The 18,489-nt window shown below is 43.8% G+C and overlaps 5 protein-coding genes across 5 annotated transcripts; 3 read left to right on the top strand and 2 right to left on the bottom strand.

The window, feature by feature from the left end:
- Positions 1 to 121: 121 nt before the first annotated feature.
- GL218_08097 (uncharacterized protein) lies at positions 122 to 934 on the bottom strand (the record flags this gene model as incomplete). Its single annotated transcript, XM_033584886.1, has 4 exons — positions 122 to 211; positions 304 to 412; positions 593 to 811; positions 873 to 934. 4 exons carry the CDS (start codon positions 932 to 934, stop codon positions 122 to 124), a joined length of 480 nt encoding a protein of 159 aa, XP_033440979.1.
- Positions 935 to 2,618: 1,684 nt separating this feature from the next.
- GL218_08096 (uncharacterized protein) lies at positions 2,619 to 4,253 on the top strand (the record flags this gene model as incomplete). Its single annotated transcript, XM_033584885.1, has 1 exon — positions 2,619 to 4,253. The coding sequence occupies one exon, from the start codon at positions 2,619 to 2,621 to the stop codon at positions 4,251 to 4,253; it is 1,635 nt and encodes a 544-aa protein (XP_033441080.1).
- A 967-nt stretch (positions 4,254 to 5,220) lies between these two features.
- On the top strand, positions 5,221 to 6,318 carry GL218_08095 (40S ribosomal protein S4-B; the record flags this gene model as incomplete). The annotated part of the gene is made up of 3 exons (XM_033584884.1): positions 5,221 to 5,234; positions 5,401 to 5,823; positions 5,967 to 6,318. The coding sequence occupies 3 exons, from the start codon at positions 5,221 to 5,223 to the stop codon at positions 6,316 to 6,318; spliced, it is 789 nt and encodes a 262-aa protein (XP_033440980.1).
- A 2,321-nt stretch (positions 6,319 to 8,639) lies between these two features.
- On the bottom strand, positions 8,640 to 9,921 carry GL218_08094 (uncharacterized protein; the record flags this gene model as incomplete). Its single annotated transcript, XM_033584883.1, has 4 exons — positions 8,640 to 8,708; positions 8,760 to 8,989; positions 9,373 to 9,449; positions 9,551 to 9,921. The coding sequence occupies 4 exons, from the start codon at positions 9,919 to 9,921 to the stop codon at positions 8,640 to 8,642; spliced, it is 747 nt and encodes a 248-aa protein (XP_033440981.1).
- A 2,334-nt stretch (positions 9,922 to 12,255) lies between these two features.
- On the top strand, positions 12,256 to 12,843 carry GL218_08093 (uncharacterized protein; the record flags this gene model as incomplete). Its single annotated transcript, XM_033584882.1, has 1 exon — positions 12,256 to 12,843. One exon carries the CDS (start codon positions 12,256 to 12,258, stop codon positions 12,841 to 12,843), a length of 588 nt encoding a protein of 195 aa, XP_033440975.1.
- Between the last annotated feature and the right edge of the window lie 5,646 nt (positions 12,844 to 18,489).

The following is an 18,489-nucleotide window of genomic DNA, read 5'->3' as shown; positions in this document are numbered from 1 at the left end:
ATTGAAAATTTCTAGTTACTAGGGGCTCTTCGTCTTTCATAGGTATGAATCGAGCAAAGGTAGCCTTATAGTATTGCTTATTTTTGAGAATGGTAGCTACCTAGGTACCTAAGGAACTAACTCAAGTAACCTTTTTTGATGTCGCGACGGCTTTGCGGTTTGGGCCGAAGAGCCCAAGAAGGTAAGCTGTACGAGTTAAACATAGGAAAGTCTTATTAAATCGGTGTCAGTGGTAGCTCGAATATTTCTCCGTAGATTTATTGGGATTGTTTTGGGAGGTAGAGGGATGGGAGTATAACTTACAGTAAACCCAACATTACCCCAGGTCACAGCGTTCCACGAACCCACGTCCAACGTCCTATCGTACCCAAGTAGCCAGCACGTAACGCCGACGTGACTTATATCCGCGATCCTATGACGTGAGAAACGTTAGTACCAGAGTATATATGAAGGCTATTGAGTGCTTGCTACCCTGCCGCATGGTGGGCATAAGGCTACCAGGGACAAGGATACCACTCATTAGGTACTTAACATAAAACTATATTTACTATCTCCCACAATATGAAACATGAAAAGAACCGGGGAAACAAACCATAGAGCGATTAGATAGTTACGGACAACCTTGAGTTCGGTAGTAGTATATAGCACAGCTACTCCAAGAAGGAATAGGAGCCCATATGTGTTTCCTAACTGGAGGGCGATTAGACGCGCATTATCATCTCGCGGAGCGAGATTACTGCCATCCGGAGCGTCAATTTGTGAGGCTATAAACCATTCGGGGTCTAAGAAGGGCCCGAGAAAGCCACCAATACTAACGGGTGACGTTAGTTACCAGTAAAGATATACGTTTTAACCAAGATATTATGGCTTACAGAGAGATAGGCTCTACGATAGTGAAGACAGTGCGGGGGAACGCCGGTAGTTGCGAGGCCATAATTCCAGGTACCCTTTATATTATAAACTTGCAGTAAATAGTTGATATTGATATCTACCTAACCTCCAACTAGATATATTGTGGCGGGTAACGGATAGAGTATTAGGTGTAAGTGATATGTCTGCTTGTGTATAAGAGAGTCCACGTGTATGTACGGAATAGAGGTAGCGGATCGAGCCGTAAACCATGTGATAAGCGTTCAGCTATTAGACTTGATGGATATATATTAGACTTGTGATATTAGACCCACGTAAGATTTAGTAAACAAATATTGATCTAGTAGGAACGCTTCCTTCTAGAAGGAAAAAAAAAATAAGATGAAGTTGAAACAATAAGGATGCGGGTCAGGTATGATGAGTAAGTCGAACGATTATGGTGTTAAGGTCCACGGGTACGTAAAAGTACCGAACCGAACCGGCGTGGAGCGCGGTGTCAGAATAGGGGAAGGAGCTGCTAGGATATAACGGCAGGATAGAGGCGGGATTGTCCCGATTGGGTCATGATACAGGTACGGAAACTTTAAAGGATCAAATGGACGGTAACAAGAGGCAAGGTCCATCCGCGGACCGCAAAGGAAAGAGAAATGCATCAGTACATCAGTGCATCAGTGCATCAGATAATTCCATTCGTAGTTGGCAATTGCAGATTTAAGAAATGCTTGGCATTTTACCCAGCCGAGAAAGGAGGATGATTAATTTGAAATTCACTGCTTTGGTTATCTCTAGTGTAACTAAAACATCCCTCCTCATTTCTCTCTTTTTTTTCCCTTCCACTCTTTTCATAAATAACTTTTTTGAGAGAGTTTTTTTTTTTTTTCTTTTGCAGGCCATTGACCCCCCAAAAGGTTCCGGCACCCCGAAGGCAGTTATCATCATCCATAACCTAATCGGTTCAATAAATTGCTGCATTGGTTTTAGTACATAAAGGTAGGTAGGTCACTGGTCACTGGTCACTCTACATTAAGGAGGGATCAATGGTTCCAATGGTGTTTCTTCACGTGAAGCAGCAGCAGTGAGAAGAAGACTGAAAAGAAAACGCAAACGCGGCCAATCCGCACTAATACCTTTTTTTTTCTCTTCCATTTTCCTAGTACATGCAGCCATACTTTTGGTCCTATCAATGATAGGAAGAAGTTTTCCTTTTTCTCTCTCTTACTTATTTTATTATTACTATTATTATTATTATTATTATTCCCTCCCCTCAAAGTTAAAGAGAAAAAGGGGCCAACGAGGATATGAAGATCCTAGGATCTATTTTGATGCTTTATCGGTGATTGATAGTCTTACCTACAACCTTTTTTCAATATTTTCCCCCTTCTCTCTATTTCTTTTTCTCGTACCATAACCTAAAGCCTTCTTACCCTTTTCGCATCTTTTTACCAAAGATAGACAGAGACAGACAGACAGTATCATAAATACTGTGTTGAATTCTCGTGGCATTTCTCACTCAGACAGATAAAACAGTAGTGTCCTCACTATTTTCCCTGGTCTCTTACGAGTCTCGACTGTTCTTCATTCCCCTTATCGCCTATCCCACTTCTACTTCTACTTCTACTTCCACTTTCACTTCTCGCCTTCGCTCGCCTTCCGCCTCCTCCCCCCCTCAGTGCAAACAAAGAGTCCGTCCGAGACCCTTTTTTTCTCTCTCCCAATGCCCTTCTCTTGCCAACTCCCATCGACCCACGATGGCTACTATCGAGCCGCGACTCATTCATCTGCTGAACGAATCAACTGCTACACCACGGCCTCACCATGCTGAGCTCCCGCCCATCAAAGTCCTTCCTCTACCCAAGGCGTCCGGCCGTATCCATCCTATCGGGCCCGATGTTGGTCAGAGATCCGAGGTGCCGGACACAAATTTAGGTCAATTAGCTTCGCAGTCTATGCCCTCGCTGCATTCTGTCGTAGACGAGGCTTCCATTGCGAATGTCTCCTTAAGGACCGACATTAGTCAACCATCGGATCGAGCATTACTAAGTCATATATCGTCCCAGGATTTGCGCATGATACTAGATGACACGCCAGATAATACCGAAGACCTTGGGAAGAAGAGACGGCCAGTAAAGGAAGACTTCGTGCAGTTACCGCAACCGCTCAAGAAACAGAAGGCGGCTACTCAACAACATATGTTTCCACCAATCATAGTGGGATTGCTCGAGCCACCATCCGATGCTTCTCTTTTCCCGCCAATTTCTTCCGGATCGTTCGATAATCGTCCGCATTCCGAGCCTCCGCAAGCTCTTAGTATTACAAAGCCGCCCGAAACGTCAGAACCGGTTGAAGAGAAAACGAATCCTAGCCCTCCACCCGAACCCGAACGAACGCCAACGGGAAAAGTTAAGCGACGGGCTGCTAAGCCGCGACGAAAATGGTCGGAAGAAGAGACCAATCATTTATTGCTTGGTGTGAGCAAGCACGGTGTTGGAAGATGGACAGATATCTTGGAAGATCCTGATTACAGATTCAACGACCGGACTGCGGGTGATCTAAAAGACAGATTTCGGACTTGTTGCCCCGAAGAGCTCCGAGCAAGCCCGTCAGCTAGAGGCGATATATCCCGAGAGAAGCAGCCTAGTGTAAAGGCCAAGGGGAAACCGACGAAGGGTCTCATGTCCGAAAATATTCTGAACGAGACAGAAGAAGAGATTGAAGTCGAGCAGACGCAATCGGTCCAGAATGATTCTGATCCTACGCCCCAGCGACAACGGAAGAGTAGGGCCCATCGTAAGAAAATGGAAGATTTGGTGGAGTTAGGCATCAAAGGGCCATTCAAAAAGTCACATCGGAGAGAGCGGCGTCCATTTTCTGAGCAGGATGATAGAGAGATATTAGAAGGGTTCGAGCTATACGGGCCGCAGTGGACCAAGATCCAGAGGGATCCAAGATTTAACCTGTCGAGTAGGCAGCCGACCGATCTGCGAGATCGGTTACGAAATAAGTACCCCGAGAAGTTCGCAGGTACAGAAAAGACGGCCATGCAAGTTAGAGAGCTTGGGCAGCCAGGACGAGGCAATAACCTATTGGAGCCTTCTGTCAATATGGCAATCGATAATTCACTACATGTCTCTAAGTCGGCTTTGCTCGAACCCCAACTTAATCGAACCAATTCGAAGGAAGATATGCCAAAGTGGCCGTTGCCTTCTAGTCTCATTGAAACAGGAGATTCATCTCAACAACCTCACTCCAACCTTTACTGGAATGAAGGCTCAGGACCCGGATTTGGGTCCAGTAGTATGGGAGAAATGGACATATCACGCCTCCTCCTAGATGACACGCAGGTTGCAAGTGAGCCGCCTTCGGAGAGACGTGGTCCAGGATGAAGTCACCCAGTTATTTCGAAGGAGATATCAGAACACAAAATAGTGAATTCCTTTTGACAAGGAACTAAAAAATTGTGACGATTGGCACATATGGCTAATACTAGCACTATACCTAGAGACAGGGGGATAAACTACAAGGTAGCCCGAGGTATGAAGGATAGGTTTTAAGTCGATGTCGCCAAAACTCGGCCCGGAACGGTGTCGAAATTACGCAGGGAGATGTACCTGATTTTATGCTTCATTGAGCATAAAGGTCCTGTCGTTACAGAACATACAATACGGGTGTATTACTGGCTAAGGTGCGAATGGGACGAATACAATACATGTTGTAGGATGAAGGATGTAAGGAAGTGGGTTTATGACGATGACTGATGACTTTATAGTCACAGCAAAATAACTCTAAATTTATTAACGAATTTGTATTGACAGATCCTATATTCGCAATAAGACGAAGGGAGAGTTTTAAGGGCTTTCGAGTCGTTTACCTGGGCTCAGATGTATGTACGTTCTGATATGTAAGGATTAATTTATGGTGATCAATATGCATTCTGTGAGAGCCCTCCAATACCGAGTAACTTGGTGGATAGGTGTTATCTCGTTCCTAATTCTCGTTCATGTGTGCTTGGCCAATCCCCTTGAGATGTTATATCAGAGTGTTAGCAGTAGGTATGTTGAAAATGCGCTCAAATGGCGAAATGGTCTAGAATCGGCTATGGAGGTACGTACCTCCGACTAGATCTTGTGGAACTAGTGCCAAGAGATTTCTGCATTTTCCATGCACGGACCACATGACACCTTTGGAATTGGCCCCACATCACACTAGGGCACAAACCTGCCTTTTCTCGCTTCCTGCAAAAATTTGGAATTAGGCACATCCAATTCAACTTTTCTCAAGTCGCAATTGTCAATCCTCCACACGAATCTGCCACTTCACGATAACTCCAATACCCATCGTTGAACAGTCAAAATGGCCCGTGGACCGTAAGTATATTATCTCTAGATCCTGTACTTGCTTCAATTCTATTTGGGAGGAACGATGTGTCTGCTCAAGAAGTTCTCGCAACTCTCGAAACGCGCATATCTCCACGTCGAATTTCCCATCGCTGAAATTTTACACGACATATACTAATTATACTTCAACCTACAGTAAGAAGCACCAGAAGCGCCTGAGCGCCCCCTCCCACTGGCTTCTCGACAAGCTTTCGGGTGTCTACGCCCCTAAGCCGTCGGCCGGTCCTCACAAGCAGCGCGACTGCATGCCCCTCATCATCTTCATCCGTAACCGTTTGAAGTATGCCTTGAACTACCGCGAGACCAAGGCCATCCTCATGCAGCGTTTGGTCAAGGTTGACGGCAAGGTCCGCACCGATACCACCTACCCTGCCGGCTTCATGGACGTCATCACCCTCGAGAAGACTGGCGAGAACTTCCGACTCATCTACGACACTAAGGGCCGATACACCATCCACCGAATCCAGACCGAGGAGGCCGAGTATAAGCTCGGCAAGGTCAAGCGAGTGCAACTTGGCAAGGGCGGAATCCCATTCTTGGTCACGCACGATGCGAGAACGTGAGTTCTGTCAGACATCATTCAGCCGTTGGATCAAGCTTTGGTTGAACCACCTTTTCCCATCTTGTGATAAGATCGAGCTTCGAACTAATGGCTGGTATGTCCCCCTTTCCTCCGCGCATGCTAACATGTCTTTTCTACAGCATCCGCTACCCTGACCCTTCCATCAAGGTCAACGACACAGTCAAGATCAACCTCGCCACTGGCAAGATTGAGGACTTCATCAAGTTCGACACCGGCGCCATTGCCATGGCCACTGGTGGTCGCAACATGGGTCGTGTCGGTGTCATCACCCACCGTGAGCGCCACGATGGAGGTTTCAACATCGTCCACATCAAGGACGCCATTGACAACACCTTCGCCACCCGTGAGAACAACGTCTTCGTTATCGGCTCTGAGAAGCCCTGGATCTCTCTACCCAAGGGTAAGGGTGTCAAGCTCACTATTGCAGAGGAGCGTGACCGCCGCCGAGCCCACACTCTGGCCGGCCACTAAACGGTCTTCTTTCGGTAAAACAACAAAACGGGATCTGGCAGAGGGTTGACTTTTTTTCACAACGCATGGGAACTGGAGTCTGTGGCATATCCGATTCGATCTTACCAAACGAGTAAGATTCGTGATTTACCTAGGTCAATGATAATGAGAATTAATTGACCCCTGATCCCGCCTCTACGTTGGGCAGTTATGTATCTGATCTTTTGGATTGTGCATGCTAGTATTTTTGTGTCTCTTGTTGGTATGTTTTGCTATATGCCTTGACTCTAATCGTAGTCTCTCCTCCATAACCCCTAGTATCGTCCCTATCGCACCAACTCCAACGAGTAAGGACTAGTAGGGTTGCGTAATTTGCCGCATTCGAAGATTCTTCTCTCTTACTACGCCAGCCAGTGATAGTAGAACAGGTCAGTTTAGCATTAACTTGCAGATAGTGCAATCCTCTGCATGATCGTGCTTAACGCATGGCAATGTAAACAGGATCTTGCACCTATCAGCCCTATCTATTCCACCTTTCCCAAAGCCACCATATTTATTCTAATTCACCGCTTATTTTATTCTATAAAAAATTTCCCTTCTGTAGACTACAGTGCTATTATGCATGTACTTTGTGCTTCGTAGTGTTTAAGGGGGCTTATATGTAGGTATTCATACCTACTTCGGTATCTACCTAGGTCAGAGGGGTAAGAGTGTGATGTCTAGGCTATTGAAGAAGATAAATGCTGGGGCAGGGTTTGGTGATGGGGTGTTTTGGACTGTAGGACTTTGTTGGAGAGAGTATAGGGAAGGTGGGTAGGTAGGTAGGTAGGTAGGTACTTTGTGTGGGTTGATGGTTATGTTAGGTAGGTAATTACATAATTCTTGTTTATTGGCGTCGACGGCTTGGTTAGGGAACGGGGTTGTGGATTGTGTGTGGTGTGAAGAGGTGGAAGTTATCTGTGGTGGGCTAGGCTACCTAACGTTGGGCTGAGGGGATTGTTGGTTTTGTAGGATATATGGATATTGATACCTGAACTTAATGGGGGATACAATATTTAGGCTTCTTAGAAAGGGGCTAAAGTTCTCTCAGTTCGATATTTAATTTTGCTTTCTCTGTAGAAGGGTGGAGAGGGAGAGGGGGGATTCTAAAGGGTTGTCTGTGAACGTGTCTCGAAGGTAGGCGTCTGAATGCTGAGAAGATGAGTCCAAAATCAATTCTAAGGAGGGTTGACTTGTTAGATATGCCCCTCCATGTAAAATGTCCTTTGAATTCAGGAGAGAAAGCGGAGCATTTTGAAATATAATATTTAACTGGCAGATGCGATGTATGGTTAGTGGTGTGTGTAGTTGGTCACGAATGAAGCCAGCACAGCAACAGCTGAGATACGGTAGGTTGAGCATATTAATTGACTTTTGATATACCTCATCAAATCCGCCTACATGGTAAACTGGGGTCAAAAACATGTTTCTGTAGTTATTTTCTAGTGAAAAACCCAGAAGGAATAGGTCGAGAGGGACTAGGTGTTTGCTTGAAGGCTTGACTAGTACGTAAGCGCGAGAGTGTTTCGGGTAATGAAATTCGAGCCTGAAGCAACGTATAAAGGTCCGCGTCACCTGGGATTTGGTGGGATCTTGTTTCATATTTCTGCAAGCCGTTGTAATACGGATAGCCGGTACTGTACAACATTGTACGGTGAACGATTATGGCGTTCCGAAGTAGGATATAATAAGGGCCGGTCGGTCGTCGCGTAGGTATCGGGAACCACCCCCCCTTTTCCGAAGCCATCGCTGAAACATGTAAACTCCGATACTAGAGTGGAAGTGTTCTAACGTGGAATGGTAAGTGACGATGGTACATTGAGCTGTGGCTATCCGGTTTATTGGACGAGCCTTGCTATATACCTTAGACACGGCTGGTTAAGTGGCGTATATAGGTGGCTTTATTATGTTGTGATACAATATGGTAGAGATGTTCCCTATGTAGTACCTAGTACAATATCATAGCTATAGGGGCTGCCCTAGTCTTCAATTGACAACTATAGACTTTCGCTGAGGCCTGGACAGTATTAGACGGTAGAGATGCGTACTCGCTAAACTGGATTGTATCTGCTTAGGAATGTTCGGATCTGGCTTTAGGATGAAGTTCGTTATTTTTAGCTCTCTTGGGACAGCTTCAAATCACCAGCTAATTTCTCGCTTGGCTTATATCCGAATTAGTCTACTTAGAGGCGATACTGTTAGGTGGTAATGCTTGTGTACATTCAGAGATATTTTCTTACCTAATTTAGGACTTGTCAACGCCATGAGTGAGACAGACCTCCAAGTGCGCAAGTCCCCACGAATCACTTCTTTACGCAAAGATCAGTGCGAATTATCCACTTTTCTCCTGCTGTTACTTCTCGACCTTCGTGCTTTAAAAGGGGTCAGCCTTTTCAGAACCAGAAAGATACCATTTAGCATACCAGTAGACAGTCATCACCATGCTTGTGAAGTAGAAGCAACCCCGTTTCAGGGGCAATAGCAATTTCTTCTTTGGGCGATTTGCGATCTCGAGGATAGAAAACAGTTTCTCCACCAGTACAGCCTTCAGCCGCCGAAGTCAGATATAGCAATAGCGTCCAAGTTGTTTTGGTGTTGATGGTGCTAGATGACTCGTCAGGGCGCTGTAGAGTCACTAAATTTGAGTCATCGTCTGTAAATACAGATTAGTAAACATAATTCCTACGTGAAAGGAGAAAACAGTTCTAGTTTGGTCCGCGAGAAGCAAAAATTCGCTCCAATTACAAGATTTAGACCATCTTGAAGATAATGCAAGAGACTTCTTTTGGCTGTGATCTTGGTACTACCGTCAACTCATGCTGGCGCTAGAAGATGCATCAAGGTGGCGAGAAGGGGCAAATAAGATGTCGAGTATCGGATATAATCCTTGCTATTTGGGGGAGGAATGCAGGGAGTTTGCTGCAGAATGGACACCGCTTCTTGGACTAAATAACCTTTCTTTGCATAAGTCTGCAGTCACTTGACGAACGTGGCTGTATAGAAAAATCTGAGACAGAAAATGTAAAATGTACGTACAGTGACAATCAAAATATTGCCCTTTAGAGTATCGATATACTCGAATGTTGGGATTCAACCCTACCACATCACCGTCCCTATGAGTATTCATTAGTAGTATTCGTTAGTTGGGAGTTGAGCAAGGCACTTTGAGCTATTGAAGTGTCATTGTTGTAAGTGAGATGAAACCCTTACTAACCATAGATGTTTATAAGACTCATCTAGCAAGATATCCTTCAATCCTGTTTCAAGCCATAGTTTCTCTGCGAAGCGGTTGTCATCAACCTGGAACCTATCGTTCACCCTTAGTGCCTCGCCACGTTTTGGGCGGCCAGGGGTAGTCGTCAAGGGCAGCGTCCTGAGAAAATTGACATAGTCTCGACAAAGGCTCTTTGGCCAGAAGTTTCGCAGTAGTATTATCTTGTCCTCCAATCCCTCAACAGGGGCTTCCGGGTAAAGTTGCACAACAGGTAGAGGCGGCTTAAACGGTGGCCAACCCGGTGATCGGGCCGCAACTGTCGTGGGAGGAATTGAAGATTGGTTCTTCTTGGCTGATTTATCCTTCCCCATGATACTAGGTAGTTACCTAGTATTTTAGCCTTATAATGTCCGGAGATTGGTCGGTAATGGGGCTTTCTAAATGTTAGTATTATAAGATAAATGTATGTAACTAGTGAAAGTGGAAGTGAAAGTATGTAAATCAAAATATTGTATAAGTGGAGGCCAAATCCAACGGGTCGGAACCTCCCGTGTTTTATGTAGATCGATCTCATCTAAGCCAATCAGCACGTTACACTATACATATACCTTGTAACCTAAGTGGATCCACTTTAGAGATGTACTCGATGAACCTTTTACATCTTTGTAACTAGCTGAATTTATAACCTCGTGTGCAATATAGGAGCTCACGTGTTTTCGGCCCTATGCGGGTAGCCGAACTGCCATAAGCACTTAGATGGATACTTCCAATATCACAGCGTTTAGTTTCTTCTATTCTTTCCTTCAATAACACTCATTTAGATGTACCTAAACTAGTTTGCTTCACCCAGCCATAAAAGCAACAGCCTATCAAGAAGGGTATCGTTCAATAATTAGTATATGATATTCTCTCACCGCCCTATTCCCGGACACCTTTCTCCGGAAGCGTAGTAAAAGAAGTACAGATCTGTCGAGCTGCAGATACTAGTGATGATAATACCAGTCCGAGGCTTGCTTACACGAGAATCATAAACGATGATGATCCCAGCGTCGAGAGCTAATCAATACGCCACAACGTTATTCTCACCTGATTTTTATGTTGACTGTCTTGCTTTTTCCTTTCTCTCCACGAGCTGAACGCAAGACTATAATGGCGTATCCATTCGTTCGCTGACGATTCTTCGGTTTGTCGAATAACCGGTGGTGCTCCCATACAAACACACAAGGTAGCTTACCTATAGCACGGGTTCTATCACTTTCCTTGTACATAAGAGCATCATAACTTCCCCTGCTGCGACATAACATGTTCTTCAAGAGGCTATCTTATATGGATTATTCTTGAAGTTATACCGTTATCGTCCGAGCTAAACGATGAGTAGATTCGCAGTATACTATGACTGGATCACTACTGCTCGAAAATGCTTGAACGGTGAACAGCCTCCACACTATATAGCAAGATTCTACGTCCGGGAAGAATCTGTTCAGTTTCCTCTTGCCGGAGTGGAACCTTCTAACCGAGTCGCTCAGTTTTACGAAGAGTTACTCACCGAAGTCGAGCAATCCAGGTTGAAAGACGGGCGAAAGAAGTTATACCGGCGATTCGTAAATAGGGTTGTCGCTGCCCACGCCGCCGTTGAAGACGTGGGAGCACCGCTTGGGACAGTTTCGATGCTTCGAAACCCCTTAGCTCACTTAGATATAGCGCTAAATCGGATGGCGGATTTAATAGAATACGACAACAAGGATCCAATTCATTGGTCTGAAGTGTTCCCGATAGAGAATACTAAGAGTCAATTATCGCCAACTGAGCTTTGGCTCCACTTCAAGCTAGAGAGCATTCGGCCTTGTCTCGTCTTCCTGGTGCGACTCTTGGGGCTAGTACTTCCGGAGTATTCAGATATGTGGCGTGAATGCTATGAGAGCCTGACGAGTAAAGAATGGATGGTTCAGTTCATTCTCGATTCACCAAGAGCCCCGAAGGAATCACCATCGACACGTCGTCCAGGAATTGACCTGTCATATTAGCAGGCTAACCCTAGCTTGCATGGCATTACAATTATGCGGCTCGGCTTTAGTAAGACATCCAAGAATCCAATACTTCTAAATATGGTTAGTTCTCTGCAAGATAATAGATGGGGATTAGTACATGTACTAATACGCATTGTAGAAAGAAAAGAAATCCAAATAGATGTTAGATGTTAGATTTCAGATTTTAGAATGTTGCTATTAATAAATTTAAACTAGTATGCAACTATAAGGGTTAAGTTAACCTTCTATGAATCCGTAGTTGAATTGGAGACTGGAGTTTTACATATGTTTCGGTAACTTAGGTAAAAAGTATATCTATCCGAGTTTGTAAATAGCGTCATTCTCTAGGTTACCCAATTAACAAGACTTATGCTACTATCGCATGTAATCCCCACTTACCCCAGATTCGAGTTGGGGAATTCTCTTTGCGAATTCTGGGTTCTTCACCTACACATTTTACCTGCACACACGACATCAAATCCCTCCATCTTCTTCCGAGCCCGTTTTACAAGGCTCATCAGTACCCTTGTGAAACGTAGGACTGTCACTCTTTAATATAGAAAAGTTGATGTCTTGATGTCTTGATATTTTGATACTTATCTTTCTCTTGCGTTTAGATCAGTTTCTCATTCTTTTCTACCGCATACATAACTTCGATATAGACCGCAAAACCCCCCAATGTGGTCATTCGGAACTACTATGACAATGGCGAAAGATAGCGATCCTTCGCTGGTTTCTACTACACAACCTCAACAACCTGCCGAATCTATTCAGTCTTCACAGTCTCTCCAGCCCCCCCAGAATACGATACCATATCCCCGGCCTCGGCCGCCGATACTATCGCAACGCTCGCTCAAGCAACTAGGCCTATATTTCGCCGGCGCGAGCTTTCTTACGCTCTCGACTATAATAACAAGACGAGCGGTAGTCAGAAAACAATTAGCGACGATCCCCAAATTTTATCACCAGAGTTATCAACAAGTTAACAAGATAGATTCCGATGGCTCGTTAATAGCTCTCGAGGCTCTAAATCTCGCCACACTCAATGTCATAGGATTCGGTATTATGATGACAGGTGGCCTATCGTGGGCTTTTGACATCTCGAGCGTCGATGATTTAAGGAGCATGGCAAGGGGACATGTTGGACCCTCTGGCGGCCGAACTGACGAAGAGGCTGAACGAGAAATCGAAGAGTGGGTAGCGAAGGTCCTGGGGAGGAAAGAATCAAAAGAAGATACCAAAAAACCGCTAGAGAAGGGCGACTAACCGTGCTAAGTAATGAAAGCCGGTGGAGGAAAGGTCTTGGTACTCAACCCATACTTGGGCTCAGCACCGAGAACTAATCTTATATATCTCCGCTCCTCCCGCACGTCGAGTCTCGATAGTATGTCATTGGCAACTTGCTGATTAGTGATATGCATCAAATATTCACGTACTGAAGCGGGATCCTACTCCAAGCAAGCCACACACGTTAGCCTATCTTCGGTACCAACAATTGCGCCCAGCGAAACGCACTGTGCCTGGAGTCGGGTAGTTATTCAGCTATGGGTGGCGCTCACAGTCTTAGTATTACGCAGTGTATATCGATGAAAAACATCAGCCGATCAATCTGTTTTCTACCTAATATTTGACTTCTAATTGTATCTTCTCATGTCTAGACAACATCCTAGACAACCTTTGACTAGGAATATGCCTGGTCGTTTTAGACAATTTTCGTTATGGAGATACTGTCTATGAAGTATTTCCTACCTGGCTTTCAATGACTATTTCCTCCATGGCTACCTGTTCTGCGGAACGGTTGGAAAATATCGGTTTAGACGGCGTAACACAAGTCCGTCTACCTGTCAAGGCTGTACAGGTGTTCATCATGCGTCCTAACGATACCCGATCTAAGTAGTTGCTTATTATATGTCTTACCCTTAACCCCATGTCTCGTTCTAGGGCGTGGTAGCCACACTTATACCAAGGATGCATATATACTGAATATGCTCGAATAATGGTACCGGCCACATTTCAGATATGCCCTAGGTATAAAGACCGAGAAGTCCACTCATTTACATAAAATTATCACAATAAGGAACTATATTTATCATGGCTATTTATAACATACGTGTCCGGAACTATCATTGGGCCCATCATAATATCGTCGTCCAGTCTCCTATTCTCAATCTCGATACTTACGCACCAGCACTAATCGTTCGAGCTCTAGAGGGCGTCAATTTAAATGAACCTCGGATCCTAAATAACATCTCTGAACTGAATGACGATACCTTGGAAGACGAGTATCAGGCCGAGGCACATGGGGTATTCATCTCCACGGACCAGCAGAGGACCGGTCACTTCCCCGTTTGGGTAACTGTACACGGTCACGAATGCGGGAAGAACGAGGTCCATGTTGTTAACTTAACAACGTTTGAAGCCTCCAGCGTTTCCATAACGGAGGTTTGCTGGATTCCCCATTTGGAGGCTCCTGATGGCAGCTTATATACAGCCATCGGAGCCCCACGGAAAACCTTCAGAACGACACAGGTTCTAGCTATCATCCAGCAATTAGGGAAACCCAGAGAGGCTAGATTAGTTCTTGTCGACCCGGGTAAGCTCGATAGCTACAAGAAGATTGGTGACGACCAAAAAAGAAATATATTTGATATTCAACATACAGCTATCCGAACAAACTCTAGGCCTTCGGAACCCCTTCTAGACGCTTACCGCGTATTTGCTTCTCCCTATAGACATGACTATGGTCGACTTACGCTAGGAGAAATCATAGAAGAGGATCTTGAGGTTCCTCGATCCTCTAATTCCGACTGCAGCTCTCAAGGTCTATCGGATAGCTCAGATGACGATGATTCTCTTTATTCCACACCTAGATACGTTTCAATAGTAGACGCGAAAACTGTAGGTCCCCCCTGCCATTGGTTGTCATCCCACGACGCAAGTAACATGTGCGAGAATATTGACATATCTAACAGCGCCCATACGATTGCGATTGCAAATACGCTGATCTTCTCCCTACGTGTTTCAACCCACGGCCAATCCACCGACATCGTATAGATGACGAGTGCTTGCTCGGATCAAGCCACATAAAACACTGTATATTCACGGATCACGGACCTGATTGCATCATCTCCAATTCAAAGGAGATCCATGAACATTGTATCCCCGCTCCCCCATGCGAGGTACATCAAACCGACTCTGAGGGGTCTTTCGAGGAATCATATAGGGCTGGCGCCGACATCCCGTTCGAAGAGGGAGAAATGGACATAAGCGATACTCTTAGCTCTACGGATTCCGAATCGACTACCGCCGACTTACTATTCATGGCTTTCATGGTTTAGATTAAATTCAGTATACAATTAGCTAGATACTATGAAGCAACCCCTGCGTACCAGGCCGAAGAATTGTCCATGAGACTTTCTAAGATATACTCTGGAAATCTCACGCTGATTCTGAAGCTTACGGGTTGTCGAGACCGCAAGATATCGCGCTCTGTCCACGCGCTCTTATATACATAACAAAACTGTAAATGGTATACGGGTAGATAAATAGGGGAAGGTATTGCTATAGCATGGCATCCACTCTTGTAGGGGGAGGGGGGTTAGCGCTGCTCCTTACTGGTAAATCACAATGCAAATATCAAATATATCTTCTTTCTTACGTATCATGAATAATTTCTTGTTGGAAAGACATCGAATTTCCTGCCCTAAGACACCTCACGCTTTTCTAAACTAAACGGCTCTTTACCATCACTTGTTCTTATAATTCAGTAAGAAACTAGAATATTTCTATTTTACCTCCTTACCTAAGTAACTGTAGCCATTGGAATGGGTGTGTATCCACCAAACGTCCCCTAGTTCTATAAAGCCTATATTATGTACACCAAGTCTCTCATCGTAGTACGTCAAACAACGAGATTAAACACCGCCCCTGGATTAACTTATATATTAGCTACCCCATAGTTATGACACTATTAAGCTACGGCGTACATAGTAAATAGCTGATGTCCCCATATTATGCCTCCACCACCATCTCCACTTAGACACCCTACATACCTCACTAGCCTAGCACTTGGGTTGGGTATGAGTATTTCTGCAGCCATTCCCCAAAGCTACAGCCATATATCACATTTATGCTTGTGCATTCCATCACGTGATGGAAAGATTCTTCTTCCATCTTTCATATGGTCGGTCGGATGGTGTAGTTGGTTATCACGTCAGTCTAACACACTGAAGGTCCCCAGTTCGAGCCTGGGTTCGATCATTTCTTTTGCAAAATTCTTGGATTGTCTAAGTTAAAATTTTATTTTATTTCAGTCACATATTTTGTATGTGTCGAAAAATGAGGGTTTTTTTGGGGGGGAGAAAATGTAGTTCGTTGCATTGTGTGCTACTTTTACGACTGATTCGTTTTCCCCCACTTCTTGCGTTTTACTAGAGGATTATTGTGTGGTAAGATATGATTTGTTAATTAGAGTAGTTTTGCATGAGATTAGTGTCTTTGCTATTATCGCTGAGTTATGCCATATTGTAAGTGATAACATAGTAAAACTCTCTGGGACTACCTCATAGGTACATAGGTGTTTATTAATTGACTCAACCTAGAAATTATACTTAATAAGTAAGACGCATATGATCACTTGATTAACTCAGGTATACTCTGACCAATTCGACATAGGTAGAGAACCTTCTTTCTTCCTATATATTATGAACAAACAGCTTTATCCTTAGGTCGAATAATACCATACCAAACCACGATATACGCCTACCTAAATGGGACACTTATAAGAAAATTCTATCATATCGTTTATCCATCAATCATCTCTTTACGTTTAACACGTTCAGTATGCCCTCGTCTATATATAATCATTACTAACTACATCAACAAGTCCCTCTTTAGTTGTTACCTCTATAGCATGATTTGTCTTATACGAACATAAACCAACTTTTAAACTAGTTATGGAGTGTGTATAATTAACTTTAAGATCCCTGGCGAGAATTGATTTTTATTCCTCGAGTTTTTCATAAAGGGTCGTATTCCTAATTAGGTTAATGATTAAGTACGTTCTATCCCATGCTACTACGGTTAAAATCCTAGTGTTATGAAAATCTTTCTCACCGCGTTGGATAGATCTAGGGTCACCCATGACTATCAGTTGTTATAAAACTTCATATACTATCTAGATAGTTACTAACAAACTAAACAAGGTCAAATTAAATAAGGGGGAGATTTATGTTATAATTCCAGAAACTGAATATGTATTATTATCACTTTAACACCAAGAAAACAAAGATGTAAAAAAACGCTGAAACATCCCCTTTACTTAAATTCCATCCCGCTTATCAATATCGGATAACTAAAGAGTTCATTTGATCTTTCAAGCCCCAAAGACATTAACAGCACTATTTCTCCTAAAATTCCGAAATTCGATAGCAGAAAATCCTAAGGCGTCTACCCGAGGTATCTTATCTACCTCACAATTTGGAGATTTTTTTATGTTCTAATCTTACTTCCATCTTTTTACTCTGAGTGAAAAGCCTTGGGTACTTAGGTAGACAATATGCTTTGCAGATGACATATCTCTATCGCCCTAGACAACTCGAAAATACTAGTAGGTACCTAATGATGTTGAGTTTGCCTATTGTACATTGATAAGGGGAGCTTACATCGCTCATGACAACATCAGCCATATAGGTTAGGCAGGCAGGTAGTGGTACCTATTCCCTCAATCGCGCATCAGTGCCTAAAGGACTTATTCTATCGATCTCCAGTTGAACATTTCCGACCCTTGTCCTTCATTTTTCTTTTTATTACGATAAAAATCGCAACAAGCATGATAAAGCCTCGACGTTTAAACATGTTCGATTTGTACGCAGACCAGTAGCAGTCTTTTTCATGTCGAGTTTACCCGAGGACGTATGGTTAACCGACCTAGACAAGTCCGAAACAATTCGCGTATTTATAATAAAGCGCTTGTCCCTTCTACTAGTCCTCGATGGTGCGAGAGGGTACCGCTGGCTTCCACTACACATATATTAATGGCCTACTTCTGACGGTAGGTGAGCTTTTCGGCCAGTTATTTGTATCCCTTATAAGAAATACGAGCTAGTACCTACGTCAAAGAAACGCTTTTCTCCAAAGCATATCTTGGGGCATATTATATTAGAAATATATAAGAGGGTTGGTTTATTGCTTCCGTCGTGATATCTGTAGACAAGACTAGCAGTAAATTGTTACTAAAATGAAAATAAAAATAAAAATGAAAATCTACAAACTACTGATTTTGCGTCTATTACATATGAGAACCGAAATAATTAAGATAAAATAAACATATCGAGCCCGGAGCTTATAACTCGGAAGTTATCATATACGGCCCGGTTTTCGGTCTTAATACCGGAGATCCCGAGTCCGGAAAACAACGGCCAACCGGCGAACCTCTCGGCCTTGTATCTTCGCTCCCCGGTTATTTCGTCCGAATCCCGGCTCACATATTGAGTCAGTTCTCGTCACTTCCCAAGTAAGTGCTTAGTCCTATATGGTGTTACTCGGCCAATAGCCTGCTTCGAACAACACCCATCACAAGACCAAAAAAAAACAGCTTATGAGTTAGTTGACAATCCAAGTGTTGTGCAACAAAGTGCAAGATCGTGAATCAGAGAACCTTCCTCACACAAAGGCTGTTGCCAAACGATGTGGTTGTTTTTTTAACAAATACATCCAACAGATCTTCTATTTAATTTTATCTGTTCCTCCTTCCCCCCAGCCTTGTCCTTTCAACATCATCATCTTCAAAGGACAAACAATATACAACCTTGGTCGTTTAAATCGTCTTTTAACCGTTTGTCTATCAAAGCCTCTAAACAAGGTGATTCAACACAAACCTTTCTTCTTTCGACTGCGAAATCGACAGCCAAG

Source organism: Daldinia childiae (genome assembly GCF_008694065.1).
Source record: "Daldinia childiae strain JS-1345 chromosome Unknown Scaffold11, whole genome shotgun sequence".
Lineage (NCBI taxonomy): Eukaryota > Fungi > Ascomycota > Sordariomycetes > Xylariales > Hypoxylaceae > Daldinia > Daldinia childiae.
Note: the sequence above shows the minus strand (reverse complement) of the source record. Positions and strands in the feature narration are given on the sequence as shown.